General features: G+C 56.3%; 3 protein-coding genes across 3 annotated transcripts; 1 reads left to right on the forward strand and 2 right to left on the reverse strand.

Moving 5' to 3' along the window:
- The first annotated feature begins 3867 nt into the window (after nucleotides 1–3867).
- On the forward strand, nucleotides 3868–8567 carry LOC125754731 (basic proline-rich protein-like). The gene is made up of 4 exons (XM_049107848.1): nucleotides 3868–4045; nucleotides 4747–6310; nucleotides 7591–7682; nucleotides 7807–8567. Exons 1-4 carry the CDS (start codon nucleotides 3868–3870, stop codon nucleotides 8472–8474), a joined length of 2502 nt encoding a protein of 833 aa, XP_048963805.1. The 3' UTR covers nucleotides 8475–8567.
- Nucleotides 8568–13441: 4874 nt separating this feature from the next.
- On the reverse strand, nucleotides 13442–15400 carry LOC112668329 (40-kDa huntingtin-associated protein-like). Its single transcript, XM_049107849.1, has 2 exons — nucleotides 15345–15400; nucleotides 13442–15261 (listed from the first exon to the last, which is right to left on the reverse strand). Exons 1-2 carry the CDS (start codon nucleotides 15398–15400, stop codon nucleotides 14052–14054), a joined length of 1266 nt encoding a protein of 421 aa, XP_048963806.1. The 3' UTR covers nucleotides 13442–14051.
- An 848-nt stretch (nucleotides 15401–16248) lies between these two features.
- On the reverse strand, nucleotides 16249–20350 carry LOC112668509 (mucin-1-like). Its single transcript, XM_049107850.1, has 4 exons — nucleotides 20206–20350; nucleotides 18506–19634; nucleotides 17134–17225; nucleotides 16249–17009 (listed from the first exon to the last, which is right to left on the reverse strand). Exons 1-4 carry the CDS (start codon nucleotides 20348–20350, stop codon nucleotides 16342–16344), a joined length of 2034 nt encoding a protein of 677 aa, XP_048963807.1. The 3' UTR covers nucleotides 16249–16341.
- Nucleotides 20351–27292: the final 6942 nt, after the last annotated feature.

Below are 27292 nucleotides of genomic sequence, written 5' to 3' on the forward strand. Positions count from 1 at the left end.
AAAGATTTATTTATTTATTTATTTATTTATTTATTTATTTATTTAATAAAGAGAGAGAGCAAGAGTGAGCATGAGTAGGAGCAGTAGGGGCAGAGGGAGAGGGAGAAAGAACCTCAACCAGACAATGCACTAAGTGCAGAGCCTGACCTGGGGCTTGATCTGACGACCCTGAGATCTGGACCTGATAAACCAACAGTCAGTGGCTTAACCGACTGCACCACCCAGGCGCCCTCTGGTGGGAAGAGGCTCTTTCTGATTGAAGCCAAAGTGAACGTAGATCCACCAGTTGGGTGCCGCTGTGACCCTGTTCCTGCCACACCAAACACGCCCTGTACTCATATGGGCCATACAATCTGCCACCGCCCTCACGTAAAGAATTCACAGAATGAGAGGCTCGTGGCAAAGCCCGGCCTGTGGCACACCTGCAGCTTCTAGGCAGGGAGTGCCCGTTATAGGAAGGCAGGTGTTCTCCTGGACTATGTGGGACCTGGTGCTTTTCCAGACGGTTGATAAGGTGACAGGGAGACCGTGATAGACTTCTGCTGAGGCGACCTTGACGGTGAGTTTAGGCCTGGCTGTTTGGCAGGCACCGGCAAATGCTCCGTTTGGCCCTATTTCTACTCTATTCATTTATTCTTTCACTCCAAAGGCAATCAATGGGTGCTTGCTCTGTGCCAGCAGGCTGATCGCTCACTGAGATGAGCCGTGAAGGAAGACAGTAAGTTGGGGAGGAGAGCAGCAATTCCAGTGAAGCACGCTGAGTCGGAGGCATCCTCTCTCTTCCCGACATCGATTCAAGATCTTGCCACTTCTGCTTCCCGAGTATTTTTAGACCTTTCCACTTCTCCTTGCCCCCATCGCTACTCTGCATTTCGAGCCAGCGACATGGGTTTTTATTCATTTATTTAGATGATTTTATTGATCACTGAAGTGGCATGGATATACGATGTCGTGTCAGTTTCAGTGGGTATACAATGTCATGTTGCTTTCAGGTGTACGACATAGTGACTCGACTGCACACGGACCCTGTGCGTTAGTCAGGCCTCACCAAGAGATGTGGAGTCAACAGGCATCGTTATTGACCATGTGCCCTCTGCTGTTCTCTTCATCTCTGTGGCCTACTTACTGAGTCATTCAAAAAAATTTTTGTTAAAGGATCCAAGTCATTGCGCGATCCTCAGCCCTCATGGGAAAACCACCACTCCTATCGTCTCCGCGGCAACAACGGCGTACAACAGCCCAACGGGCTCTGTACCATCCTCAACACATTGTGAAAAAAAATTAACTTTCTTTTCTTTTCTATGCTGCCCAGAGTGTCTTTGACATTTTCCGTATTGAGATGACATGGATGGACCTAGAGGGTATGATGTTAAGTGAGAAAAGTCAGACAGAGAAAAAGAAGGATCATATAATTTCACTTATATGTGGAATCTAAAAAGCAAAACAAAACAGACACAAAAACAGATGCTTTTTAAAGGTTTTAATAAATTACAGTTAAATAACATCAGTGTCATACTAGATTCTGGTGTACAATAAATACAATGATTCAACACTTACATAGGACACCCACTACTCATCACAAGTGCCCTCCTCAATCCCCATCACCCGTCCAACCCATCCCCCAAACCACCTCCCCTCTGACAAGACCAATTTGCTCTCTGTAGTTAAGAGTCTGTTTTGGGGGGCACTTGAGTGGCTCAGTCCATTAAGTGTTGACTCTTGATTTCAGTTCAGGTCTTGATCTCAGGGTTGTGAGTTCAAGTCTTGCATTGGGCTCCAGTCTGGGTGTGGAGCCTGTTTAAAAAAAAAAGAGTCTGTTTCTTGGTTTTCCTATCTTCCCTTACCCTATGATCATTTGTTCTGTTTCTTAAACTCCACATGAGTGAAATCATATGGTATTTGTCTTTCTTTGACTTATTTTGCTTAGCAAAATACTCTCTAGCTCTATCCACGTTTTTGTAAATGGCAATATTTCATTCTTCTTGATGGCTGAGTAATATTATATTATATATATACCTCCATTTTATATATATATATATATATATATCTTTTTGATGACTGATATATATATATATATATTCTTCTGCTTTATCCATAAGTTGATAGACACTTAGTGTCTTTTCATAATTTTAATTTCTGATTCTTAATGCTGGTATAAACATTGTGGTGCATGTATCCCTTCAAATCGGTATTTTGGTTTTCTTTGGGTAAATGTCAAGTACTGCAATTGCTGGATAATAGGGCAGTTCTATTTGAACATATGAGGACTCTCCACATTGTTTTCCAGAGTGGATGCACCAGTTTGTATTCCTGCCAACAGTATAAGAGGGTTCCCCTTTCTCTGATTCTCACCAACACCTGTTGTTGCTTGTGTTGTTGATTTTAACCATTCTGACAGGTATAAGGTGATATATCATTGTGGTTTCCGTTCGCGTTTCCCTGATGATAAGTGATGTTGAGCATCTTTTCATGTGTCCGTTAACCATCTGTATGTCTTCTTGGGAAAAATATCGATCCATGCCTTTGGACCATTTCTTAACCGGATTATTTGTTTTTTGGGTGTTGAGTATAAGTTTTTTTTAATAGACTTGGGATACTAACCCTTTATCAGATATGTCATTTACAAATATCTTCATCCATTCTGCAGGCTGCCTTTTAGTTTTGTTGATTTTATTTATTTATTCAAGACACACACAGACACACATAGAGACAGAGAGAGAGAGGCAGAGACACAGGCAGAGGGAGATGTAGTCTCCATGCATGAAGCCTGACGTGGGACCTGATCCCGGGACCCCAGGACCACACCCTGAGCCCAAGGCAGGCACTAGACCACTGAGCCACCCAGGGATCCCCCAGTGTACTCTTTACAATGGCAGTAGACTCATTAGCAATTTCAAATCTAATCAGACTACAGAGTCAATTCCAGAAGTGCTAAAACTAATTTAGAAAAATAATTCTTGGGACGTTCCAGGATCGAGTTCTACATCGGGAGCCTGCTTCTCCCTCTGCCTGTGTCTCTGCCTCTTTCTCTGTGTCTCTCATGAATAAATAAAATCTTTTTTTAAAAAAGAAAAATCATTCTTAAGTTTCTGTTGCTGTAGAATCTTAGTATCAAATTCTCTATTAGTCAAGATTCTCCAAGACCCAGAAACAATGGAATGTGTGTGTGTGTGTGTGTGCGTGTGTGTGGAGAGAGAGAGAGAGAGAGAGGCATTATGAGGAATTGGTTTAAGGTATTGTGGAGGAGGGCAATCCCAAAATCTGCTGGCTAGGCCACCATGCTGGAGACTTAGGGAAGAGTTGGTGTTGCAGTTCACGTCCAAAGAAAGTGTGCTGAGAAGATCCCATTTTCCTTGGGGGAAGTTAGTGTTTTCCAAGTAAGGCCTTCAACTCATTGGATGAGAATCGCCCACATTATGGGGAATATTCTGTTTTACTGAACTTTAATTAATAAACTATTTAATTAAGTATGCTTTTCCCATTTTATTGGCCACAGGGGATGGGATGAAATTCTACTAATTTAAATGTTAATCTCATCTAAAAATACCTCTGAAACACCTAGAAAAATGTTCGACAAAATAAATGGGTACCATAGCATATCCAAGGTGACACATAAAGTTAACCACGAGAGTTCCCTAAATATGGCAGAAATTATGCATTAGTATCCAAAATATATAGAGAACTGAAACAGCTCAAGGCCCAAAAGACCAATAATCCAGTTAAAAATGCGCAAAAGACATGAACGGACATTTCTCCAAAGAAGGCATCCAGATGGCCAACAAACACCCGACAAGATGCTCCACGTCACTGATCATCAGGGAGATGCACATCAAAAGCACAATGAGATCCCAGCTCACACCTGTCAGAATGGCTAAAATCAACAAGTCAGAAGACAACGGGTGTTGGCGAGGATGTGGAGAAAGGGGGGCCCTCTGGCACTGCGAGTGGGAGCGCAGGCCCATGCCGCGGCTCCGGAGAACAGCGTGGAGGGTCCTCAAGAAGTTCACCATAGCACTCCCCTACGACCCAGCCATTGCACCACTAGGTCTTTACACGGAGGATACTAAACACTAGCTTGAAGGAATAGTGGCCCCCAGTGTCGAAGCGACATGGTGGACAGCAGCCCGACTAAGGCAAGTGCCCAGATGTCCCCGGATGGGTGAATGCACGGAAAGATGTAGTGCACCTGCACACCATGGAGTATTACTGAGCCACGGAAGATAATGAGATCTCGGCCTCTTCGATGACATGGTTGGAGCTAGAGACGCTTACGTGAAGTGAAATAAGTCAGGCAGAGAAAGACAAATGCCACGAGCTTTCACTCACAAGTAGGATTTAAGATGCAAGACAAATGAACGTAGAGCGGAAACAGGAAAACCAAGAAACAGACTCTAGAGAGAACACAGTGATGGTCAGCAGGGCGGGGGGGGGGGGGGGGTGGCGTAAGTAGGTGCCGGGGATGAAGGAGGCAGCTTGGGACGAGCACCGGCTGCTGTCGGTAGGTGCGAACACTGAATTCTATACCTGGAACTCATGTTACACTGTACCTTAAACAACTGGAATTTAAATAAAAATCTAGTAGAAAAACAAAAGAATTCCTTTCGCCGTACATCGCAAAGAATAAAATTAGCTGAAGATGTGCAGGAATTGGACTTGCTGAAAGGAAAACATAGCTGAAAGTCACTCAGGAGGCCCCGAATACGCGGGAAGCCCCGCCGCCCCCCCCCCCCCCCCCCCCGGTGTCAGGACCTGAACGTGTCCCATCGCCGAGTCGCGCCCAGGCGACAGACAGGCCGCACCCCCTCCGGGAAGCTCCCCCGCCCCGCCCTGCGCAGCCCGAGTGCAGGGGCCGCCTGGAGGGGCACCCAGAGGGAGGGCCCCGCCCGGTCCCGGCGCACCTGCAGCGCTCCCGCCGCGCCGACCCGCCGCTGCTGGCACCGCGGGGCGGCGCTCGGGACCCGGGGGCGCGACAGGCCCAGCCCGGGGGGGGGGGGGGCGGGGGGGATCAGCTGGGCGCCCGCCTGCAGCCCGGGCTCGGGTCGGCAGCCCTGGGGGCGCGGGGGGAGCCCGCAGGCTCCACGGGGGCCCGGGTCAGCGGGCTGCAGCTGCCCGAGCTCCCTGTCCCTCGGGCCCCGCCCTGCCCCTCCCTACACACGGGGGACAGTGACCCCCAGGTGCCAGGTGCCGCGGCACAGCCGGCGCGGGGGCTCGCGAGGCCGCACCGGGAGGAGCAGGCGCGGGCCAGGGCCAGTGGGGCGGCGCGGCGGGAGCAGGGGGCCGGGTCAGCGCGCTGCCCAGACAGCGGGTGTCGCCCTGCCGTCGGGCCCCCCATCCCGCGCCCGGAGGGGCCCCGCGCGACCTTCGCCGCCGCCGCCGCCGCGCACGTCCGCCCGCAGGTGCCCCTCGCCGCCAGGGGGGGCGCGCAGTGGGGGCGAGTGCCCCTCGATGGACGTGCAGGGCGATCCCCGCTGCCTCGGGGGGCCTATTCCTGCTCCCTCGGGGGGACGGACCCCGACTCCTGTCCCTTGGCGGAGGGACCCCGACTCCTGTCCCTTGGGGGAGGGACCCCAACTCCTGATCCCTTGGTGGAGGGACCCCGATTCCTGATCCCTCGGGGGGAGGGACCCCGACTCCTGTCCCTTGGTGGAGGGACCCCGCTTCCTGATCGCTCGGGGGGAGGGACCCCAATTCCTGCTCCCTTGGGGGGGGGGACCCGGGTTCCCGCTCCCTCGGAGAACAGCCCTCCTGAGAACACGGTGCCGAGGGAACGCGGCCGGCGCACACGGCCACCTACTGGTCCCAGGGTGGCCCCTGCAGCAGGTGTCCAGCGGACGCCAAGCGGCAGGGACAGGAGGCCGAGGAGCGGTCGGTCCCCGGGGGCAGGACGGGGTGCAGGGGGCAGTGAGCGCGCGGCGGCCGGGCCGTCTGTGCGGGGCGGTGCCGCGTGTGCAGCCGAGAGGGCCGACATGTCGGGGGTGCACGTGGGGGCGCGCGAGCTCCTGCACGCTCGTGGGTGGCGCCCCATGCCGTCCGCGCGGCGCAGAGCCAGCGACTTCCCGCCTTTTCTGGCGGGCGAGGGCCGGGCCAATGAGGACGCGGTGACCTCATCAGATCTGCGTGTCACCGCGTGCGCAGCGGGGAGGGGAGGGGGTGTCGCTTTTATACGGAGCGGGGCCTCCTCGCCCGCTGCTCAGAGCTCGGGAGCAGCCGGCCCAGCGCGCCGCACGGCGGTGCACCCCGGCGCTCCTCTCTGCGCCCCGACGCCGTCTTTCGGAAGCGCAGCCCGAGGTTGGTCTCTCCACAGCCCGAGGTTGGTCTCTCCGCAGCCCGAGGTCCGTCTTTCTGCAGCCCGAGGTCCGTCTTTTGCTCCCTCGGGCGGAGGGACCCCAATTCCCGCTCCCTTGGGGGTCCCGGATTCCTGCTCCCTCGAGGGGAGGGGCCCCGATTCCTGCTCCCGGGGGGGGGGGGGAAGAGGCCGTTATTCCTGCTCCCTGGGGGGGGGGTGCCCCGATTCCTGCTCCCTCGGGAGGAGGGACCCCGATTCCTGCTCCCTCAGGGGGAGGGGCCCGATTCCTGCTCTCTCGGGGGGGAGGGACCCCGATTCCTGCTCCCTTGAGGGGAGGGGCCCCGATTCCTGCTCCCTGGGGGGGGGGGAAGAGGCCGTTATTCCTGCTCCCTGGGGGGGGGGTGCCCCGATTCCTGCTCCCTCAGGGGGAGGGGCCCGATTCCTGCTCTCTCGGGGGGAGGGACCCCGGTTCCCGCTCCCTCAGAGAACAGCCCTCCTGAGAACACGGTGCCGAGGGAACGCGGCCGGCGCACACGGCCACCTACTGGTCCCAGGGTGGCCCCTGCAGCAGGTGTCCAGCGGACGCCAAGCGGCAGGGACAGGAGGCCGAGGAGCGGTCGGTCCCCGGGGGCAGGACGGGGTGCAGGGGGCAGTGAGCGCGCGGCGGCCGGGCCGTCTGTGCGGGGCGCTGCCGCGTGTGCAGCCGAGAGGGCCGACATGTCGGGGGTGCACGTGGGGGCGCGCGAGCTCCTGCACGCTCGTCGGTGGCGCCCCATGCCGTCCGCGCGGCGCAGAGCCAGCGACTTCCCGCCAGCGGCTTTTCTGGCGGGCGAGGGCCGGGCCGGGCCAATGGGGACGCGGTGACCTCATCAGGCCTGCGTGTCACCGCGTGCGCAGCGGGGCGGGGAGGGGGTGTGTCCCTCGGATACGGAGCGGGGCCTCCTCGCCCGCTGCTGAGGGCTCGGGTGCAGCCGGCCCAGCGCGCCGCACGGCGGTGCACCCCGGCGCTCCTCTCTGCGCCCCGACGCTGTTTCGGCAGCGCAGCCCGAGGCCCGTCTCTCTGCAGCCCGAGGTCGGACTCTCTGCAGCCCGAGGTCGGACTCTCTGCAGCCCGAGGTCGGTCTCTCTGCAGCCCGAGGTCGGACTCTCTGCAGCCCGAGGTCGGACTCTCTGCAGCCCGAGGTCGGACTCTCTGTAGCCCGAGGTCGGTCTCTGCAGCCCGAGGTCGGACTCTCTGCAGCCCGAGGTCGGTCTCTGCAGCCCGAGGTCAGTCTCTCTACAGCCCGAGGTCGGTCTCTCTGCAGCGCGAGGCCCGTCTCTCCGCAGCCTGAGGTCGGTCTCTGCAGCCCGAGGTCGGACTTTCTGCAGCCCGAGGCCCGTCTCTCCGCAGCCCGAGGTCGGTCTCTGCAGCCCGAGGTCGGACACTCTGCAGCCCGAGTTCGGTCTCTCTGCAGCCCGAGGTCGGTCTCTCTGCAGCCTGAGGCCCGTCTGTCTGCAGCCCTTGCCCCGTCTCTCCGCAGCCCGAGGCCGGTGTCTCTCTGTCCGCAGCCCGATGTCTCTGCAGCCCAAGCCCCATGTCCCCGCGGCCCGACGCCCGAGCGTCCGCAGCCCGGGGTCTCCGCAGCCCGAGGCCCGTGGCTCCGCGGCCCGACGCCCGAGCGTCCGCAGCCCGGGGTCTCCGCAGCCCGAGGCCCGTGGCTCCGCGGCCCGACGCCCGAGCGTCCGCAGCCCGGGGTCTCCGCAGCCCGAGGCCCGTGGCTCCGCGGCCCGACGCCCGAGCGTCCCCAGCCGGGCCGCAGCCGGGCCGCAGCCCGAGGCCCCGCGCCGAGCGCCGCCGAGGCCCCGCGCGCGGCTCAGGGGGAGCCGTGGAGGGCGGGCCGGCCGCCCGAGGTCGTGCCGCTCGCGCAGCGCCCGCGCGGGGCTGGCCTTCTCCGTGTGCCAGATGGAGCGCCTCCTGCGGGCCGGCCGCTACGCCAAGCGCCTGGGCGCGTCCGCCCCCATCTTCCTGGCGGCCGTCATCCAGTTCCTGACGGCCACCGTGCTGGGGCTGGCGGGCGACGAGGCCCGGCACAGGCGCACCGCGTACATCACCCCGGAGCTCGTGGACCGGGCGCTGCACAACCACGAGCTGCTCAGCGGCTTGTTCACGATGACCACCGTGTCCCAGGTGGCCCCGGCCCGGTACTAGCCGCCCCCGGCCCCTGATGCCCGCCGCCGCCCGGGGAGCCGCCGGGGGGGCTCGGTGACCCCCGCGTCCCCGCAATAAAAGGCGCAGAGACAACCAGACGTGTGCGCCTGGCTCACTGGGTGCGGGACGCGCCTCGGGGGGAGGGCGGGGGGGGGGGGCGGGGGGGAGGTTGGGGTTTGGGGTTGTGGGCGAGGTTGGGGTGGGGGTGCGGGGCTCGGGGATGACGGGGGGTTGGGGTGCCCTCGGCGGTGCACGATGGGGGTGATGGAGGATTTGGGGTGTGGCGTGGGGCGCGGGTTCGTGGGTGTGGTGCGGGGTTCGGTCATGCGGTCCGGAGCATTGTTGGGGTGCAGGGACGGGGGCTGTGGCGGGGTCCGGCTGGGGTGCAGGGGTGGTGGTGGGGTCCGGCTGGGGTGCGGGGACGGGGACTGCTCGGGGTCCGGCTGGGGTGCGGGGTCGGCTCAGAGTCCGCGATGACACCCAAGACCGGCTTCTCTCGGGGTCAGGGCAGGGGTGGCCGGGTTGGGGGTTACGTTGGGGCATAGAAGACCCCCACACACACCGCACGGCCGGTCCCGAGGACGATGGCGCGTGTGGGGCTGGAGTCCAGGACCAGGTGTAACAGCCGCCGGTCCCCAGTCTAGAATTTGCCTGGACAAGGGCACAGCACAGTGTGAGGCCTCTGGCCACAACCTTCTGGCTTATGAACTTTGCCCCTGGGAAGGGTTTTCCCCCAGACCCCTTGATGTGCACATGGGTCTGTAACTTGCATCAGGCCATTGGGTCTTAAAGCCAGAGTAATGGCTGAGTGTGAGACCTACGTCTTTTTAGTTATTGTTATTTCTTTACGCCCTATGTAGTTTCAATTTTATTAGGAATTTTATTGCTACAACTTTCCTGCTAGGTACTGGTGCTTTACTGGAACTTTAATACGCTCATTTTTATAATGGGAACAGAATACGTGGCCTCCATTTTAGATTGTTATTGGAAGAGCTAAAGAGAGATAAACATGTAAAATCGTATATGCATACATATGTGGATATATGATATATAAAAATACATTTTATGATTTATAAAAATAGAGTTCTGCTAGAGTAAGAATTTTATTTATTTATTTAAGATTTTATTTATTCATAGAGACAGAGAGAGAGAGGCAGAGACCCAGGCAGAGGGAGAAGCAGGCTCCATGCAGGGAGCCCGACGTGGGACTCGATCCCGGGTCTCCAGGATCATGCCCGGGCTGAAGGCAGTGCTAAACCGCTGCACCACCCGGGCTGCCCTAGAGTAAGAATTTACTAAGAGTTTGGGTTGGTACTATTTACAGTCTGTGATACTATTATTTCTTTTACATTTCTTATTTAGTATTTTTATGTCATACAGTGAAATCAACCTCTTTGGAGCCCCATTCTGTGAATTTAACACTTGGAGAAATGTGTGTATCCACCACCACAATCAGGACATGAACAGCTCCATCAACCCAAAAGTCTAGTTTGGTACCCCAGTCCCTTTTTAGTTGTCATGATTTTTGTTGAATTAACACTTGTTGAGGGGAGCCCCAGGGAAGGGTGTTGGACGATGAGCCGAAGTTCAACCAAGAGTGAAAGGGAAAGGGAAGCAGAGAAGTATATCACTCGTACCTCCTTGAAGAGGTGCACAGCATGTCTGGAGCGACACATGGGGAGGTCAAGGCAGGGCACGTGCAGAGGGGGCAGCAGGCCGTGGAGCATATGCCTTTACTAATAAGTTCATGGGTGAAAAGTTTCTGGGGTTTCTGGGCTAAGGCTGGATTGAGCACTTCAAAACAAAAAGAAGAGTGGTGATTTGGTAAGCTCTGTGGGAGTCCTAAGGGACCCGTAAAGGGAGGAGCCAGCACGCAGGAGAGACTGTTTAACACTGGGGAGACTGGGAAAGTCCTACCCGTGCTTAGGCCTACTTGTGACTCGGCCGTCATCCAGAGCACGCCCTTGAGGGTAAGCTAGCGTCTGCTCGACTCCGGCATGTTGTTGAAGCGGCAGTATTCTGGAGTAAACTCTAAGCACTAGTCAAACCCTTTCCTCACCTCATCTTGAACAACCACTGCTCTGTTCTCCCTCTCTGTGGAATAGCCTTTCCCAGAACAACTTGTGTATATAATTCATACAGTATGTCACCTTCGAAACTGGCTCCTGTCACTCAACATATTTTTGAGGCTTATCTAGATTGTTTATCTAGAATGTATCAATAGTTGTGTTTTATTGTCAAGTTTTATTCCATTATATGGATATACCACATTTTGTTTGATCATTTGCATAGTGCAGGACATTTTGGTTTCCAGGTTTGGGGAATCTTGAATAAACTGCTATAAACATTTATGGATAGCTTTTGTATAAACATGAATTTTCATTTCCCTAGGGTGAACACTAAGGATTTGAACTACTAAATCATATGAAAAGTTCCTCAGCCCGCTTCCCAATTAGCCTGACCCTCATTTCCTATAGGCAACCACTGATCTTATTTTTCCCCACCATATATTAGTTTTGCTTATTCTAGAACTTCAAATAAATGGAATAAGACATGCAAGTACTTTCAGTGAAGCCTCGAGATTTATCCATATTTTTGCACATATCAATGACCTATTCCTTTCCATCATTGTTATTTAGTTTTATTGATAAACTACACTTTATTTATATATTCAAACTCTGATCAAAAATGGCCTGTTTAGTTTTTTATTATCATGAATATAGCTACTATGAAGGTTTGTGTTCAAGGTTTTGTGTGTAAATGTTTTCATTTCTCTTGGATAATTCCTAAAGTGGAAGTGTCAAATGTATACCTAGCTTTATAAGAAATTGCTTAGCTGTTTTCCAGTGTTTGTATCATTTTACACTCCCAGTATGTGTGAGGGTCCCAGTTGTTCCGTATTTTTGCCTACATTCAGTGGTGTCAGCTGGTTAGCTTTAGCCATTCTACACCAGGTACATATATAGTGATACCTCATTGTGGTTTTAGTTTGCAAATAACTAATGATGAGAGATGTTGAGCACATTTCAATTTTCCATTTTGGTAGGTTCTTAGACTTGTCAAAAGCACAATAACCCTTTTCCCACTAAAGAACGTATGATCCTTAATATTTTCTCTTCTCCTTGACTTCCTGAAACTTAAATACTATGATGGGAAAAAGGTTATTGTGGTTTTGGTGTACACAGGATAGCCGCACCATGTCAGGTCTATGTAGAACTTTGGTTCTAAAAACCAACTTTGTTATTATCTTTATTACAAGTCTAGGAATTTTTAAAGGAGATGGGTCTGGGTGCCAGGTTGATAAAGGGTGTACTTGTGATCGTTAATTTTACATGTCAAATTGGTCAGGCCACTGTACCCTGACATTTGCTCAAAATTTACCTTTGATGTTTCTGTGAGCTTATTTTGTACTTGAGCTTGACATTTAATCAGTGGACTTTGAGTAAAGCGGATTACCAGTCCCCATTTGTTGCTAGCTCTCACTCAATCAATTAAAAGCCTTAATAGAAACCCCCTTGGAAGAAGAGGGAACTTAGCCATTAAGCCTGCAAACTGCCTTTGAACTCCAACTGTACCTCTTTTGTGTGTCTCTAGACTGCTGGCCTATCCTGCAGATTTTGAGATTTTCAACCCTTCACAATCATGTAAACCAATACCTTAAAATCAATCTATTTTTAGATATAAGCAGACATATGTATATGTATGTATATGTACACATATACAAGTATACACACACATTATACATACAAAGATTCTGTTCATTTATATCTCTAGAGAAATCCAATGCTGCTCATATACCTAACACCAGGGTTTTTGGTAACCTCTCTATATCATCAATGCAAGGAGTTAGACCAGAGGCCTAAGGAGGCTTTTTCTTAAACCCAAACCCAAATACTATCACCAGTCACATTCCGTAACTCCTAAGCATTCTTGTCATAAGACAGTAAGAAAGCTGCCCAGGCCTACATTTCCGGTTGAGAAGATTGTACCAGAAAAAGCTAAGTTACAAAGGAGGATACACCCTAACACTGTTGCAATAAGTTAGACTAGGCTTTTAGGGCTCCGAAAGACCCTTCCAGGCAGCCACGTGAGTGCGCAGGACTGGTGGCGGAGTCTGTGTCAGATGGGCCTCTTTTGTATTTTCTTACCTACTGACTGCTTCCCCGTTGCTGAAATGGCGGCATGAGGACTACCTAACCGTCCCACCCATTTACAGGCGCTTAACTCACGGTGACCACCGCCTACACATCCCCCAACACACACACACACTAAAGGCAAAACAGAACTGCCCAACCGCATCCTTAAACCTCACCCCACCAGATCAGTTCCGTACACAGCCTCAGGCTAAAGGGTGCATTTTCCGAAAGCAGAAGGACTGAGAGGGAGATTACATTCTGGAGAGTTCTCACTGGCCCTCCCAAACCCCTAAAGGCAAGTGGAATGTAAAAACACGCGGCTAGTAACGTTTGCACGCGACATTTGGACCAAAAAGCCTTGAAAATGTAGGATTCTGAAACAGGATGCTGTCCTCTTGGGCAAGAAAGGCGCGGTCTCGCAGGCCGAGGACCACGCAATAGGACAGAAGCACGCTGATTCAACACATCTGAGTTACCTACCAGTGGCGGGAAGGCGCCCAGGACAAGTAAGTCCCAGCGTGGCCCAGGCCCACGTCTGAGAATGGAACCTAGGCCCACAACCCTGAGTTCCAAGGCACGCCAGACACCTCGACAGTCGAACGTGGGCCCCTGCTTTGCGCGGGACACATTCGCCTTGGCGCCGAGGAAGGCCCACGCGGCCAAGGTTGTCTGTGGATTGACTGTGCGGCACAGCCCGAGCAGCAGGCGCACGGACCGCTGCGAGTGAACGACCACACTGCGGCCCGAAGCACAGCCACCCGCTCTTCCCCTTGCTGCCTCCCGACAGGTGGAGCAGCTATTCCGCGTTACGGAGGAAGGCGAACCGCAGGCGAGAGGCATCAGAACGGCTTTATTGTGGATTTAGGGCAGCAGCCCCGAGGGCCCGTGCCATCTAGTGCTCCCCAGGGGTACGCGTGGGGCGTGGGCAACAAAGGAGAACCTGGGTGAGCACCTGGAGAGACACCGGCCTGCGCTAAAGCAGATCCCCGACGAACAAAAACGGAACCGAGAGGCGTGTGCAACATCCAACCGTCCGACTTGCAACAGAGGTGTACGGGAGGGTGGGGGTGGGGGTGGGGGTGGAGGCCCGCAGGGGAGTTGGGTGCAAGAAGAGGCCAGGGGTAAAGGGGCCGCTCGGTGTCCCGTGGCCCGTCTTGGGGAAGAGAGCCAAGTCCTCCAGGCTGACCCCGTGATGCTGGGGTGGTTGCCGCGCCAGGGACGGCACGAAGCCTGTGGGATGCGGGAGGCTGCAGTCCCGCAGCGTCCGGTGGAGGCGGGCGGGCGAAGAGCAAGACAGGTGCGAGTGCCGGGCCCCTGCCCGTCGGTCCGTGGGCACCGCCGCCCGCCGGCCGGCCGGCCGGCCCGCGGTCCAACGGCGGGGCAGCAGCAGGCCACGGGGCCAGAGGCGGAAAGCGGCTTCGGGGCTGGCGCGCGCGAGTGGTCAGACGCCCTGCCCCGACGGGGACACGGCTTCCTGCAGAACGAGGTGCAGCAGGTGGTTCTGCTCCGCACTGAGCAGCGGCCACATGTCCACCTGCAGCGACTTGACGGCCTCCGTGTCCTTCTCGTGGGTGGCCATGACCAGGGACTGGAGCAGCAGGAACAGCTCGTCGGGAAGCTGGCCGGCGCCGTCGGGCCCGTGGCCGTCGAAGGCCTCCCAGGAGTACTTCTCCAGCGTGTGGGCGTGCTCGGGCAGCAGCTTGGCGGGCGGCGGCTGCAGCAGGAGCAGCAGCAGCACGCGGGACACCTCGCAGCGGACCAGCACGTCCGAGAAGGCGCCCAGCGTGGCGGGCGCGGGCGTGGGCGTGGGCGCGGGCGCGGCAGGCAGCAGGGCGGCGGGCAGGGCCGGGGCGGCGGCGGCGGGGCCCAGCGGGGCGGAGGCCGACGAGGACGAGGCCGAGGCCGACGAGGTCGAGGCCGAGGCCGACGAGGTCGACGCCGCCGCCGGCGGGGCCAGGGGCAGCGGCGGGGCGGGCGGCGGCGGGGCCGGGGGCGGCTGCCGCAGCGGGTGGCTGCCGTGCTCCCGCGCCAGGCGCTGCATGCGCGTGAAGACGGCCAGGGCGCCGCTGTAGTCGCGCGCCAGCAGCTGGCAGGAGGCGGCGTCGCCCAGCGCCTGCAGCGCGGCCAGGGGCAGCTGCGGCAGGTGCAGCTGCGCGGCGCGCAGGAAGTGGCCGGCGGCGGCGGCCGGCTGGCCCAGGTCGCGCAGGGCGGCGGCCAGCTCGAGGCACAGGCCGGCGGCGGCGGCCGGCTGGCCCAGCTCCAGGTGCAGGCGCACGGCGGCGCCCAGCGCGCTGGCGGCGGCCTGCAGCGGCTCCCCGTAGGCCGCGGGGCAGGCGAGGCGCTGGCGGGCGTCGCGCTCCTGCCGCAGGAAGAGGCGCGCGGCCTCGGTCAGCGCCAGCGCCTCCCCGGGCCCGTGGAACAGCGCCTGCTGGCAGCGCGCCACGGCCAGCTGGCACCACGCGGCGTACGGCAGGCACTCCTGCGCGCGCAGCTCCCGGCCCAGCTGCGCGAACTGCTCGCCCGCCTCCGCCACGTTCGGCTTCCGCAGGAACCGCTTACGCAGCTTGCTCGACACCTGCCGGTAGCGGGCCAGGAAGTCCCCGGCCTCGGGCCCCGGGCCCGCGCCGCCGCCGCCGCCGCCGCCGCCGCCGCCCGGGCCGCCGCCGCCGCCGCCGCCCGGGCCGCCCGCCGCCGCCGCCGCCATCTTGCCCGCACGCGCGCACGCCCGACGTGCCCGCGTCCCCCGGCCCCGCCCCCTGCGGGCCCCGCCCCCCCGCGGACCCCGCGCATGCGTGCGCCGCCCCCCGCCGTCCCGCCGGACGGAACCGAGCGCGCGGGCCGGCGCGGGGCCTGGGCGGCCGCGGCCCTTCCGAGGCGACCCCGGCCCCCGGGTCGGCCCGCGCCCCCCGGCCCCTCCCGGCCCCTGCCGGCCCCCGAGCTAACGTCGCGGCGCCGGCCCGCCTGGCCCCGAGGCCGCTTGGCCGGAGTCAGGATGGTCCCCGCCCCCCCAGCCTTCCGTCAAAGCCCTGTCCCCTCGAGTCCGCGCCGGCACCTGTGTCCCCCAACAGTCCGCGCCGGCAGCTGTGTCCCCCCATTCACTCCGCGCCGGCAGGTGTGTCCCCCTCCATCCCGCAGCCAGGTTGTTACTGCACCGGCGTTCACCCCATCACCACGCCGCAGGCATGGTCCTGAGCTCCAGCCCCACACACACCATCGTCCACGGGACTGGCCCGTGCGGTGGGGGGGGGTCTTCTATGCCCCAGCGTCACTCCCAGCCCAGCCACCCCCTGTCCTGACCCCGAGCAGTCCCCGTCCCCGCACCCCAGCCGGACCCCACCACCACCCCTGCACCCCAGCCGGACCCCGCCACAGCCCCCGTCCCTGCACCCCAACAATGCTCCGGACCGCATGACCGAACCCCGCACCACACCCACGAACCCGCGCCCCACGCCACACCCCAAATCCTCCATCACCCCCATCGTGCACCGCCGAGGGCACCCCAACCCCCCGTCATCCCCGAGCCCCGCACCCCCACCCCAACCTCGCCCACAACCCCAAACCCCAACCTCCCCCCCGCCCCCCCCCGCCCTCCCCCCGAGGCGCGTCCCGCACCCAGTGAGCCAGGCGCACACGTCTGGTTGTCTCTGCGCCTTTTATTGCGGGGACGCGGGGGTCACCGAGCCCCCCCGGCGGCTCCCCGGGCGGCGGCGGGCATCAGGGGCCGGGGGCGGCTAGTACCGGGCCGGGGCCACCTGGGACACGGTGGTCATCGTGAACAAGCCGCTGAGCAGCTCGTGGTTGTGCAGCGCCCGGTCCACGAGCTCCGGGGTGATGTACGCGGTGCGCCTGTGCCGGGCCTCGTCGCCCGCCAGCCCCAGCACGGTGGCCGTCAGGAACTGGATGACGGCCGCCAGGAAGATGGGGGCGGACGCGCCCAGGCGCTTGGCGTAGCGGCCGGCCCGCAGGAGGCGCTCCATCTGGCACACGGAGAAGGCCAGCCCCGCGCGGGCGCTGCGCGAGCGGCACGACCTCGGGCGGCCGGCCCGCCCTCCACGGCTCCCCCTGAGCCGCGCGCGGGGCCTCGGCGGCGCTCGGCGCGGGGCCTCGGGCTGCGGCCCGGCTGCGGCCCGGCTGGGGACGCTCGGGCGTCGGGCCGCGGAGCCACGGGCCTCGGGCTGCGGAGACCCCGGGCTGCGGACGCTCGGGCGTCGGGCCGCGGAGCCACGGGCCTCGGGCTGCGGAGACCCCGGGCTGCGGACGCTCGGGCGTCGGGCCGCGGAGCCACGGGCCTCGGGCTGCGGAGACCCCGGGCTGCGGACGCTCGGGCGTCGGGCCGCGGGGACATGGGGCTTGGGCTGCAGAGACATCGGGCTGCGGACAGAGAGACACCGGCCTCGGGCTGCGGAGAGACGGGGCAAGGGCTGCAGACAGACGGGCCTCAGGCTGCAGAGAGACCGACCTCGGGCTGCAGAGAGACCGAACTCGGGCTGCAGAGTGTCCGACCTCGGGCTGCAGAGACCGACCTCGGGCTGCGGAGAGACGGGCCTCGGGCTGCAGAAAGTCCGACCTCGGGCTGCAGAGACCGACCTCAGGCTGCGGAGAGACGGGCCTCGCGCTGCAGAGAGACCGACCTCGGGCTGTAGAGAGACTGACCTCGGGCTGCAGAGACCGACCTCGGGCTGCAGAGAGTCCGACCTCGGGCTGCAGAGACCGACCTCGGGCTACAGAGAGTCCGACCTCGGGCTGCAGAGAGTCCGACCTCGGGCTGCAGAGAGTCCGACCTCGGGCTGCAGAGAGACCGACCTCGGGCTGCAGAGAGTCCGACCTCGGGCTGCAGAGAGTCCGACCTCGGGCTGCAGAGAGACGGGCCTCGGGCTGCGCTGCCGAAACAGCGTCGGGGCGCAGAGAGGAGCGCCGGGGTGCACCGCCGTGCGGCGCGCTGGGCCGGCTGCACCCGAGCCCTCAGCAGCGGGCGAGGAGGCCCCGCTCCGTATCCGAGGGACACACCCCCTCCCCGCCCCGCTGCGCACGCGGTGACACGCAGGCCTGATGAGGTCACCGCGTCCCCATTGGCCCGGCCCGGCCCTCGCCCGCCAGAAAAGCCGCTGGCGGGAAGTCGCTGGCTCTGCGCCGCGCGGACGGCATGGGGCGCCACCGACGAGCGTGCAGGAGCTCGCGCGCCCCCACGTGCACCCCCGACATGTCGGCCCTCTCGGCTGCACACGCGGCAGCGCCCCGCACAGACGGCCCGGCCGCCGCGCGCTCACTGCCCCCTGCACCCCGTCCTGCCCCCGGGGACCGACCGCTCCTCGGCCTCCTGTCCCTGCCGCTTGGCGTCCGCTGGACACCTGCTGCAGGGGCCACCCTGGGACCAGTAGGTGGCCGTGTGCGCCGGCCGCGTTCCCTCGGCACCGTGTTCTCAGGAGGGCTGTTCTCTGAGGGAGCGGGAACCGGGGTCCCTCCCCCCGAGAGAGCAGGAATCGGGCCCCTCCCCCTGAGGGAGCAGGAATCGGGGCACCCCCCCCCCAGGGAGCAGGAATAACGGCCTCTTCCCCCCCCCCCCAGGGAGCAGGAATCGGGGCCCCTCCCCTCAAGGGAGCAGGAATCGGGGTCCCTCCCCCCCGAGAGAGCAGGAATCGGGCCCCTCCCCCTGAGGGAGCAGGAATCGGGGTCCCTCCTCCCGAGGGAGCAGGAATCGGGGCACCCCCCCCCCAGGGAGCAGGAATAACGGCCTCTTCCCCCCCCCCCCGGGAGCAGGAATCGGGGCCCCTCCCCTCGAGGGAGCAGGAATCCGGGACCCCCAAGGGAGCGGGAATTGGGGTCCCTCCGCCCGAGGGAGCAAAAGACGGACCTCGGGCTGCAGAAAGACGGACCTCGGGCTGCGGAGAGACCAACCTCGGGCTGTGGAGAGACCAACCTCGGGCTGCGCTTCCGAAAGACGGCGTCGGGGCGCAGAGAGGAGCGCCGGGGTGCACCGCCGTGCGGCGCGCTGGGCCGGCTGCTCCCGAGCTCTGAGCAGCGGGCGAGGAGGCCCCGCTCCGTATAAAAGCGACACCCCCTCCCCTCCCCGCTGCGCACGCGGTGACACGCAGATCTGATGAGGTCACCGCGTCCTCATTGGCCCGGCCCTCGCCCGCCAGAAAAGGCGGGAAGTCGCTGGCTCTGCGCCGCGCGGACGGCATGGGGCGCCACCCACGAGCGTGCAGGAGCTCGCGCGCCCCCACGTGCACCCCCGACATGTCGGCCCTCTCGGCTGCACACGCGGCACCGCCCCGCACAGACGGCCCGGCCGCCGCGCGCTCACTGCCCCCTGCACCCCGTCCTGCCCCCGGGGACCGACCGCTCCTCGGCCTCCTGTCCCTGCCGCTTGGCGTCCGCTGGACACCTGCTGCAGGGGCCACCCTGGGACCAGTAGGTGGCCGTGTGCGCCGGCCGCGTTCCCTCGGCACCGTGTTCTCAGGAGGGCTGTTCTCCGAGGGAGCGGGAACCCGGGTCCCCCCCCCCAAGGGAGCAGGAATTGGGGTCCCTCCCCCCGAGCGATCAGGAAGCGGGGTCCCTCCACCAAGGGACAGGAGTCGGGGTCCCTCCCCCCGAGGGATCAGGAATCGGGGTCCCTCCACCAAGGGATCAGGAGTTGGGGTCCCTCCCCCAAGGGACAGGAGTCGGGGTCCCTCCGCCAAGGGACAGGAGTCGGGGTCCGTCCCCCCGAGGGAGCAGGAATAGGCCCCCCGAGGCAGCGGGGATCGCCCTGCACGTCCATCGAGGGGCACTCGCCCCCACTGCGCGCCCCCCCTGGCGGCGAGGGGCACCTGCGGGCGGACGTGCGCGGCGGCGGCGGCGGCGAAGGTCGCGCGGGGCCCCTCCGGGCGCGGGATGGGGGGCCCGACGGCAGGGCGACACCCGCTGTCTGGGCAGCGCGCTGACCCGGCCCCCTGCTCCCGCCGCGCCGCCCCACTGGCCCTGGCCCGCGCCTGCTCCTCCCGGTGCGGCCTCGCGAGCCCCCGCGCCGGCTGTGCCGCGGCACCTGGCACCTGGGGGTCACTGTCCCCCGTGTGTAGGGAGGGGCAGGGCGGGGCCCGAGGGACAGGGAGCTCGGGCAGCTGCAGCCCGCTGACCCGGGCCCCCGTGGAGCCTGCGGGCTCCCCCCGCGCCCCCAGGGCTGCCGACCCGAGCCCGGGCTGCAGGCGGGCGCCCAGCTGATCCCCCCCGCCCCCCCCCCCCCCCCGGGCTGGGCCTGTCGCGCCCCCGGGTCCCGAGCGCCGCCCCGCGGTGCCAGCAGCGGCGGGTCGGCGCGGCGGGAGCGCTGCAGGTGCGCCGGGACCGGGCGGGGCCCTCCCTCTGGGTGCCCCTCCAGGCGGCCCCTGCACTCGGGCTGCGCAGGGCGGGGCGGGGGAGCTTCCCGGAGGGGGTGCGGCCTGTCTGTCGCCTGGGCGCGACTCGGCGATGGGACACGTTCAGGTCCTGACACCGGGGGGGGGGGGGGGGGGGCGGCGGGGCTTCCCGCGTATTCGGGGCCTCCCGAGTGACTTTCAGCAATGTTTTAATTTTGATTTATTTTTGTTTTCTGTGTGAGAAAGTGCTCCAGGTCCATCTACCGCACACGGCTGTCCGCTTCTCCCCACACCATTTCTGGAACAGAGTCTCTCTCTTTCCATCAGTCGGGCTTTCCCGCTGGGTCAAAGACTGACCATAGAATTCAAGGCCCGTTTCTGGGTTCTCTATCCTGTTCCATGGATCCATGTGTCTGCTTTGTGCGAGCACCTTACTGTCCTGATCACAACAGGTTATAATATTACTTGAAGTCCGGAAATGTAATGCCTCCAGCTTTTTTTTTTAAGACTTTATTCGTTTATTCATCACACACACGCAGAGACCCAGGCAGAGGGACAAGCAGGCTCCATGCAGGGAGCCCAACATGGGTCTCGATCCCGGGTCCCCAGGATCATGCCCTGGGCTGAAGACAGCACTAAACCACTGAGCCACCCGGGCTGCCCCCTGCTTTTCTTTTAAAAGGTTGCTTTGGCTATTCGGGTTCTTTTATGGTTCCATATAAATTTCACTATTTTTTCTTCTACTTCTGTGAAAAATGCTGTTGGTATTTTGACAGGAATTGCATTAAGTGTGTAGTTGTTTGGGGTAATATATTTTTTATTTTGATCATATCTGTTCCTCCAAACTCTGAGCATGGAATATATTCCATTTCTTTTTGTCATCTTCAATTTTTTAGATAAGTGTTTTATAGTTTTTGCAGTACAGTTCTTTCCAACTTTGGTTAGGTTTATTCTTAGGTATCTCATGGTTTTTGGTGCAGTTGTAAATGAGATCTATTCCTTGATTTCTCCTTCTGCTGCTTCATTATTGGTGCATAGACATACAACAGATTTCTGCATGTTGATTTTGTATTCCGTGACTTGACTGAATTTTTCTATCAATTCTAGCAATATTTTGGAGTAACTCAGGTTTTCTATATATAGCATCACATCCTCTACAATGACCGAAAGTTCAACTTCTTCCTTCCTGATTTGGGTACCTTTTATTTCTTTTTGTTGTCTGACTGCTGAGCCTGGGACTTCCAGCACTATGTTAAATAACAGCGGTGAGAGTGGGCATCCTTATTCCTGAAATTAGAGGAAAAGCTCTCAGTTTTTCCCCATTGAGGATGAGATTTGCTGCGGGTTTCTGTATATGGCCTTTATTATGATGGGGTGTGTTTCCTCTATCCCTACTTTGTTGAGGGTTTCTATCTAGAATGGATGTTGTGCTTTGTCAAATCCCTTTTCTGCATCTATTGAGAGGATCCCATGGGTGCTATCCTGTCTTTTATGCATGTGGTGTATCACACTGATTGATCTGTGAATATTGATCCACCCTTGCGGCACAGGAATAAATCCCACTTGATCCTGGTGGGATCCCACATTCTTTCAATGTACTGTTGGATTTGATTTGCTGGTATCTTGTTGAGAACTTCTGCATCCATGTGCATCAGGGATATTGGCCTCTATTCTGTTTTTACTGGAGTCTGTCTGGCTTTGGATTAAGGGTAATGCTGGCCTCTTAGAATGACTTTGGAAGTTTTCCCTCCATTTCTATTTTTTGCAATAGTTTGAGAACAACAGGTATTAACTCTTTTTTTTTTTTTAATGTTTGGAAGAATTCCCCTGTAAAGCCATCTGGCCCTGGCCTTTTGTTTGTTTGGAGATTTTGATGACTGGTTCACTTTCTTTGCTGGTTATCTGTCTGTTCAAATTTTCTATTTCTTCTTTTTTCTGTTTTGGTAGGTTATGTGTTTCTAGGAATTTATCCATGTCTTCCAGGTTGTCCAATGGGTTGGCATAAATTTTTCATATTATTCTCTTAGAATTGTTTGTGTTTCTGTGGTGCTGGTTGTGATTTTTCCTCTCTCATTTGTGATTTTATTTATTTGGGACTTTTCTTTTTAAGTCTGGCTGGGGTTTATCAATTGTATTACTTTTTTTTCACATAACCAGCTCCTGTTTCATTGATCTCTTCTACTGTTGTTTTAGTTATCGTATCATTTATTCCTGTTCTAATCTCTTATTTACCTTCTTCTGCTGGTGTTACACTTCATTTGTTGTTCTTTTTCTAGCTCCTTTAGGGGTTAGGTTGTTTCTTTGAGATTTTTCTTGCTTGTTAAGGTAGGCCTGTAATGCAATATACTTCCATCTTAGGACCACTTTTACCCTATCTGAAAGGTTTTAGACTACTGTGTTTTCATTTTCATTTGTTTCCATGTATGCTTAAAAATTTCTTCTTTAATTTCCCAGTTGACCCATTCATTGCCTAGTACCATGTTGTTTGACCTGCATGTATTTGTGGTCTTCCCAAGTTTTTTTTTCTTGTGTTTGACTTCCAGTTTCACAGTGTTGTGGTCAGATAACAGGCACGGTATGACCCCAATATTTTAGTACTTGTTGAGACGTTCTTTGTGACCCAGTATGTGATCTGTTCTGGAGAATGTCCCATGTGTACTCGAAATGAATGTGTATTCTGCTGCTTTAGGATGGAATGCTCTGGATATATCTGCGAGGTCCATCTGGTCCAGCGTGTCATTCAAAGCCATGGTTTCCTTGTTGGTTTTCTGTTCAGATGATCTGGTCATTGCTCTAAGTGGGGAGCTAAAAAGTCCCCTACTATGATTGTATTATTATCAATGAGTTCCTTTATGTTTGTTATTAATCCTTTCATATATTTGGGTGCCTCCAAGTTAGGGGCATCAATATTTACAATTGTTAGATCTTCTTGTTGGATAGTCCCCTGTACTACGATACAGCACCTTCTTCATCTGTTGTTACAATCTTTGGTTTAGAATGTATTTTGTGTGGTATAAGTACTGCTACTCCACCTTTCTTTCACGTCCGTTAGCACAATAAATCATTCTCCACCCCCTTGCTTTCAGTCTGCAGATATCTTTAGGTCTAAAATGAGTCTTGTAGGCCACATATAGATGGGTCTTTTTTTAATGCATTCTGACACCCTGTGTCTTTTGATTGGAGAGTTTACTTAGTGCATTTACATTCAGGGTAATTATTGATAGATATGTATTTATTGCCATTTTATTACTTGTATTGTCATTGTTTCTGGAGATTTTCTCTGATCCTTTCTTGTCTTTGACACATTTGGTCTGTCCTTCCCACTAAGAGAGTCTCCTGTGATATTTATTGCAGGGCTGGTTTAGTGGCCACTAACTCCTTTAGTTTTTGTCTGGGAAACTATCTCTCCTTCTACTCTAAATCTCTAGACTTGCTAGAGAGAATATCCTTGGCTGCAGATTTTTCCCATTCAGCACTTTGAATATACATGCTACTCTCTCTCGGCCAAGTTTTCTGTTGAGAAATCTCCAACTAGTCTTATGGGTTTTTCCTTGTAAGTGAAGGACTTCTTTTGCCTGCTGCTTTTAAATTTTTTCCTTTATCACTAGATTTTCTCAATTTAGCTAGAATATTGACCTTGGTATTCGCCTGCTTTTGTTGATTTTTATAAAAATTTTCTGTGTTTCCTGGATCTAGATGTTTGTTTCCTTCCCCAAATAGGGAAGTTTTCGGCTATTATTTCCTGAAATGAATGTTCTGCTCCCTTTTCTTTCCTTCTTGTGCATCTCCTAGAATATGAATGTTATTATGTTTGATGGAATGAATTACTGAGTTCCATAATTCTACTCTTGTATTCCATAATGCTTCTTTTCTCAACTTCATCATTTTCCATTATTTTATGTTCCATATCACCTATTTATTCCTCTGCTTCTTCTGTGCTCCTGTTCATTGCATCAAGTGTATTTTGAATCTCAGTTATTGCATTTTTCATTTCTGATTGTCTTTTTAAAACTCTTATCTCTGATGTAAGGCCTCTCTGAAGTCTTCCATTCTTAAGCTCAGCAAGTGTTCTTATGATTGTTGCTTTAAATTCGCCATCAGGCATGTTACTTACCTTTGTTTCACTGAGATCTGTGGCATCACCTATCTTGTTTCATTTGGGATGAATTTCTCTGTCCCGGGATTTTTTTCTAAGTCTCTGTCTTTTTCCCTGTGTTAGATAAGCCTATTATGTTTCTTGTTCCTGAGAGTGATGGCTTTATGAAGAATAAGTCACATAGTGTCCAGGGCCTGCCACTTCAGGGAATGTCTGTGGTGTGTGTAGTGTGCATTCTGCTGCATTTTGGCTGCTCTGTTCTTCAGGCTAGTCGTCTGCAGAGGCTCTCTTTGCCTGAAGTGGGTAGTGTTTGGGCCTTGGCCAGAATGTGGTGAGTTTTAACTAGGGGTGCTCTGGTCCGCTTGTTAAATGAGAACTGATACCACTTCTACTAGAACTGAAGCCTTGCAGAAACCTCTGACCAGGAGACATGGTGTGGGCGGGAGTTTCTGCTGGTTTTTTGGGGAAGGGGACACCATGCTGGTATTGAGGCAAACTTGACCAACAAGGGCAGTAGCAGCAGAGCACAGGGGTATGGGACCTGGTGTAAGCATGTTAGGCAGCCAGTGCTATTTACCAAAGCACAGTTAGGCACTGTGCTATTTACCAAAGGTGGTTCCATGTTTACGCTGAGGGGTGGGGGAAGGCAATGGCACCAGCCAGCAACTTTGTCCCTGGAGAGGGGTCTCTGGGCCCACTGCTCTCAGGCATGCACCCCAAGAAGAGTGAATAATCCCCACCACTATGTGGGCCAGTTGTTTTTCAGATTGCTCTTTCCACACTGTCTGCCTCCGGGTTGTTTGCCTGCCTTCTCTCCAGAAACATCACTATACCTTTTGGGCTCTATCTGCCTAGCCTGCTGACTTTTAAATCTCCAGGCTTTAGGGCGGCCCAAGTGGCTCAGCAGTTTAGCACCACCTTCAGCCCGGGGCCTGATCCTGGAGACCCGGGATCGAGTCCCACATCGGGCTTCTGGCATGGAGCCTGCTTCTCCCTCTGCCTGCTTCTCCCTCTGCCCGTGTCTCTGCCTCTTTCTCTATGTTTCTCGAATAAATAAATAAAATCTTAAAAAAATAAATCTCTAGGCTTTAGAGACATCGTGTGGGCAGGGGCCTGTGCTGGTTTTCTAGGGGAATGTCTCACCACTCTGGGACTGAGGCAGGTTTGACTGAGAAGGGTGGTTGTGCCAGAGTGCAGGGGTGTGGGACCTGGAGCAAGCAGGCTAGGCAACCAGTGTCAGGGCCAAGCTGCCCTCTGCAGGTGGCTCTGTGTTTTTGTTGAAGGATGGGGGAGGGAAATGGCACCAGCTGGCTCCTTTGTCCCCAGAGAGGTGTCTCTATGAATGCTACCTCTCAGGGACCAGGGATACTCTCCAAGAACAGATAGTCACCTTCTCTGTGCCACAGGTGTTCCCAGATTGTTGTTTCCATGCCATCTTTCTCAGGGTTGTTTGCCTGTGTTCTCTCCAGCAGTAGGGCAGTGCCCTCAAGGCTCTATCCCAGCCAAGCCCACCTATCTTTAAAATGCTAGTTTTTAAGCCCTGCTGGTTTCAGAACTCACAAAAATTAGCCCCTCTCCTTTTCCCAGCCAATGGTTTTGGGGGAAGTGTTCTCCTTGTGTGTTCCCCTGATGCTCCATTCTCTCTCACCTTTCTCCACAACCATAGCTCCTTTTCCTCTGCAGATCTTGTGATTTTTCTCCTCCAAACCATGTCTCCACACTTTCTACCTTCTTCGATGTGGTTTTTTTCTCTCCCTTTAATTGTGGAGGTTATTCTCTCAGTCTTCAGGTTAATTTCTGGGGCATTTAGAATGATTTGATAGTTATCTAGTTGTGTTTGAGGGAGGAGACAAGCCTCGGGTTCTCTTACTATGCTGCCATCTTAGCTCTCCCCTGCATTTTTAATAATAAATATCGAACTAGATGGGTCTCCTTCTTCCCCCATGTACCCCCAATATCATACTATGAGCCTCACCATGGAGTAATCCAGCTGGGTTCTTTTTGGGGCTCTTTAGTGTCAATATTCTTAGATATTTTTCTTTTGAGTTGCTCAATGGCCCACAAAAGAATCTTCCAGCTGCTAAAATTTTAGTCAGAGGTGGATAAGGATGGCGATTTACAACTTTCAGGATGCATATCTCCAATTAACCCTTCTGTTTTTAATATGAGATTCCAGCCCTTGGCTGGGTATAGGAACTCCCAGTCCAGAGTGCTCTCCTTTTCAGGAACTAACACTCCAGACTTCTGTCAGGGCAGGGAAGGGGCAGATCCCCAGTTTAGTCAAGTATCAAATGCAGGAGGAGATTTGGAAATCTCAAAAAGTTTTTAAACAAACCTCATTATTTGGGTACCCACCACCCATCTCCACTTCCAGAGTTACCTGTTTTAGCTTTTGAAGATTATTGCGGGTCGGATGGAAGAATGGGTAATAAATGAGGTTGGTTTTTGGCTTCTCCTGCTAAGGGTTAAAATTCCTAGTTTGTGGTCTTTCTAGGTCTGCTAAGTCAATTACTATTCATCCACCTGCTTTTCAGCATTCAAAATTTAGTCGTTGCTTCATTTCCTGCTCTTCCAATCCTTTTAAATATCATTTTTTTATTTTTTATTTTTTTAAAGATTTTATTTACTTATTCATGATAGTCACACACAGAGAGAGAGAGAGAGAGGCAGAGCGAGAAGCAGGCTCCATACACCGGGAGCCCGATGTGGGATTCGATCCCGGGTCTCCAGGATCGCGCCCTGGGCCAAAGGCAGGCGCCAAACCGCTGCGCCACCCAGGGATCCCTTAAATATCATTTTATAGTAGTTTCACTGGGGTTTTGGGAGGTGGTGAACTCGCACGTGGAAGTACATGTTCTTCCTTAACTATACATCATTGCAGGCATGGGTATCTGCCTACCTGCCTCATTTACCCTATCACCTTTGTTATGAAGCCACGTCCCCTAAAACACTCTTCTTGCCTCAGCAAGATCTCTGATCCACACCTTGACCTTTCTCTCTGATCCATTCTGCCCTTTCGGCTCTCAGCTCCTGCACCACCTACTCAAGACAACTTCCTACCTACAAACTCTCAGGCCATGCTGGAATGCTCTGCCAATATGTGTGCATTTCATGATCTGTTTACTCTCCTTGACCCCTAGCATTTCCACAAATTTTTCCAATTCTGACTCTCATTGCCTTTCTCTAAGTAGAATGCTGATGTCTGTCAAACACACAGACTAGCCTTGTTCCCTTCTATTTGCTCAAATGACATCG

The sequence above is a fragment of the Canis lupus genome, chromosome X (genome assembly GCF_003254725.2).
Source record: "Canis lupus dingo isolate Sandy chromosome X, ASM325472v2, whole genome shotgun sequence".
Taxonomy (NCBI): domain Eukaryota; kingdom Metazoa; phylum Chordata; class Mammalia; order Carnivora; family Canidae; genus Canis; species Canis lupus.

What these genes read in the sequence shown, in the direction of transcription:
- LOC125754731 (XM_049107848.1), top strand. Translation starts at nt 3,868, where the DNA reads ATGGCTAAAATCAACAAGTCAGAAGACAACGGGTGTTGGCGAGGATGT. An exon ending in CCCAGCCATTGCACCACTAG is followed by an intron (nt 4,046 to 4,746) that starts GTCTTTACACGG and finishes CCCCGGTGTCAG; the next exon opens with GACCTGAACGTGTCCCATCG. An exon ending in TGGTCTCTCCACAGCCCGAG is followed by an intron (nt 6,311 to 7,590) that starts GTTGGTCTCTCC and finishes GTCTCTCTGCAG; the next exon opens with CGCGAGGCCCGTCTCTCCGC.
- LOC112668329 (XM_049107849.1), bottom strand. Translation starts at nt 15,400, where the DNA reads ATGCGCGGGGTCCGCGGGGGGGCGGGGCCCGCAGGGGGCGGGGCCGGG. An exon ending in GGCGGGGCCGGGGGACGCGG is followed by an intron (nt 15,262 to 15,344) that starts GCACGTCGGGCG and finishes CGGCGGCCCGGG; the next exon opens with CGGCGGCGGCGGCGGCGGCG.
- LOC112668509 (XM_049107850.1), bottom strand. Translation starts at nt 20,350, where the DNA reads ATGGATCCATGGAACAGGATAGAGAACCCAGAAACGGGCCTTGAATTC. An exon ending in TGGTCTCTCCACAGCCCGAG is followed by an intron (nt 17,226 to 18,505) that starts GTTGGTCTCTCC and finishes GTCTCTCTGCAG; the next exon opens with CGCGAGGCCCGTCTCTCCGC. An exon ending in CCGTCTCTCCGCAGCCCGAG is followed by an intron (nt 17,010 to 17,133) that starts GTCGGTCTCTGC and finishes GTCTCTCCGCAG; the next exon opens with CCCGAGGCCGGTGTCTCTCT.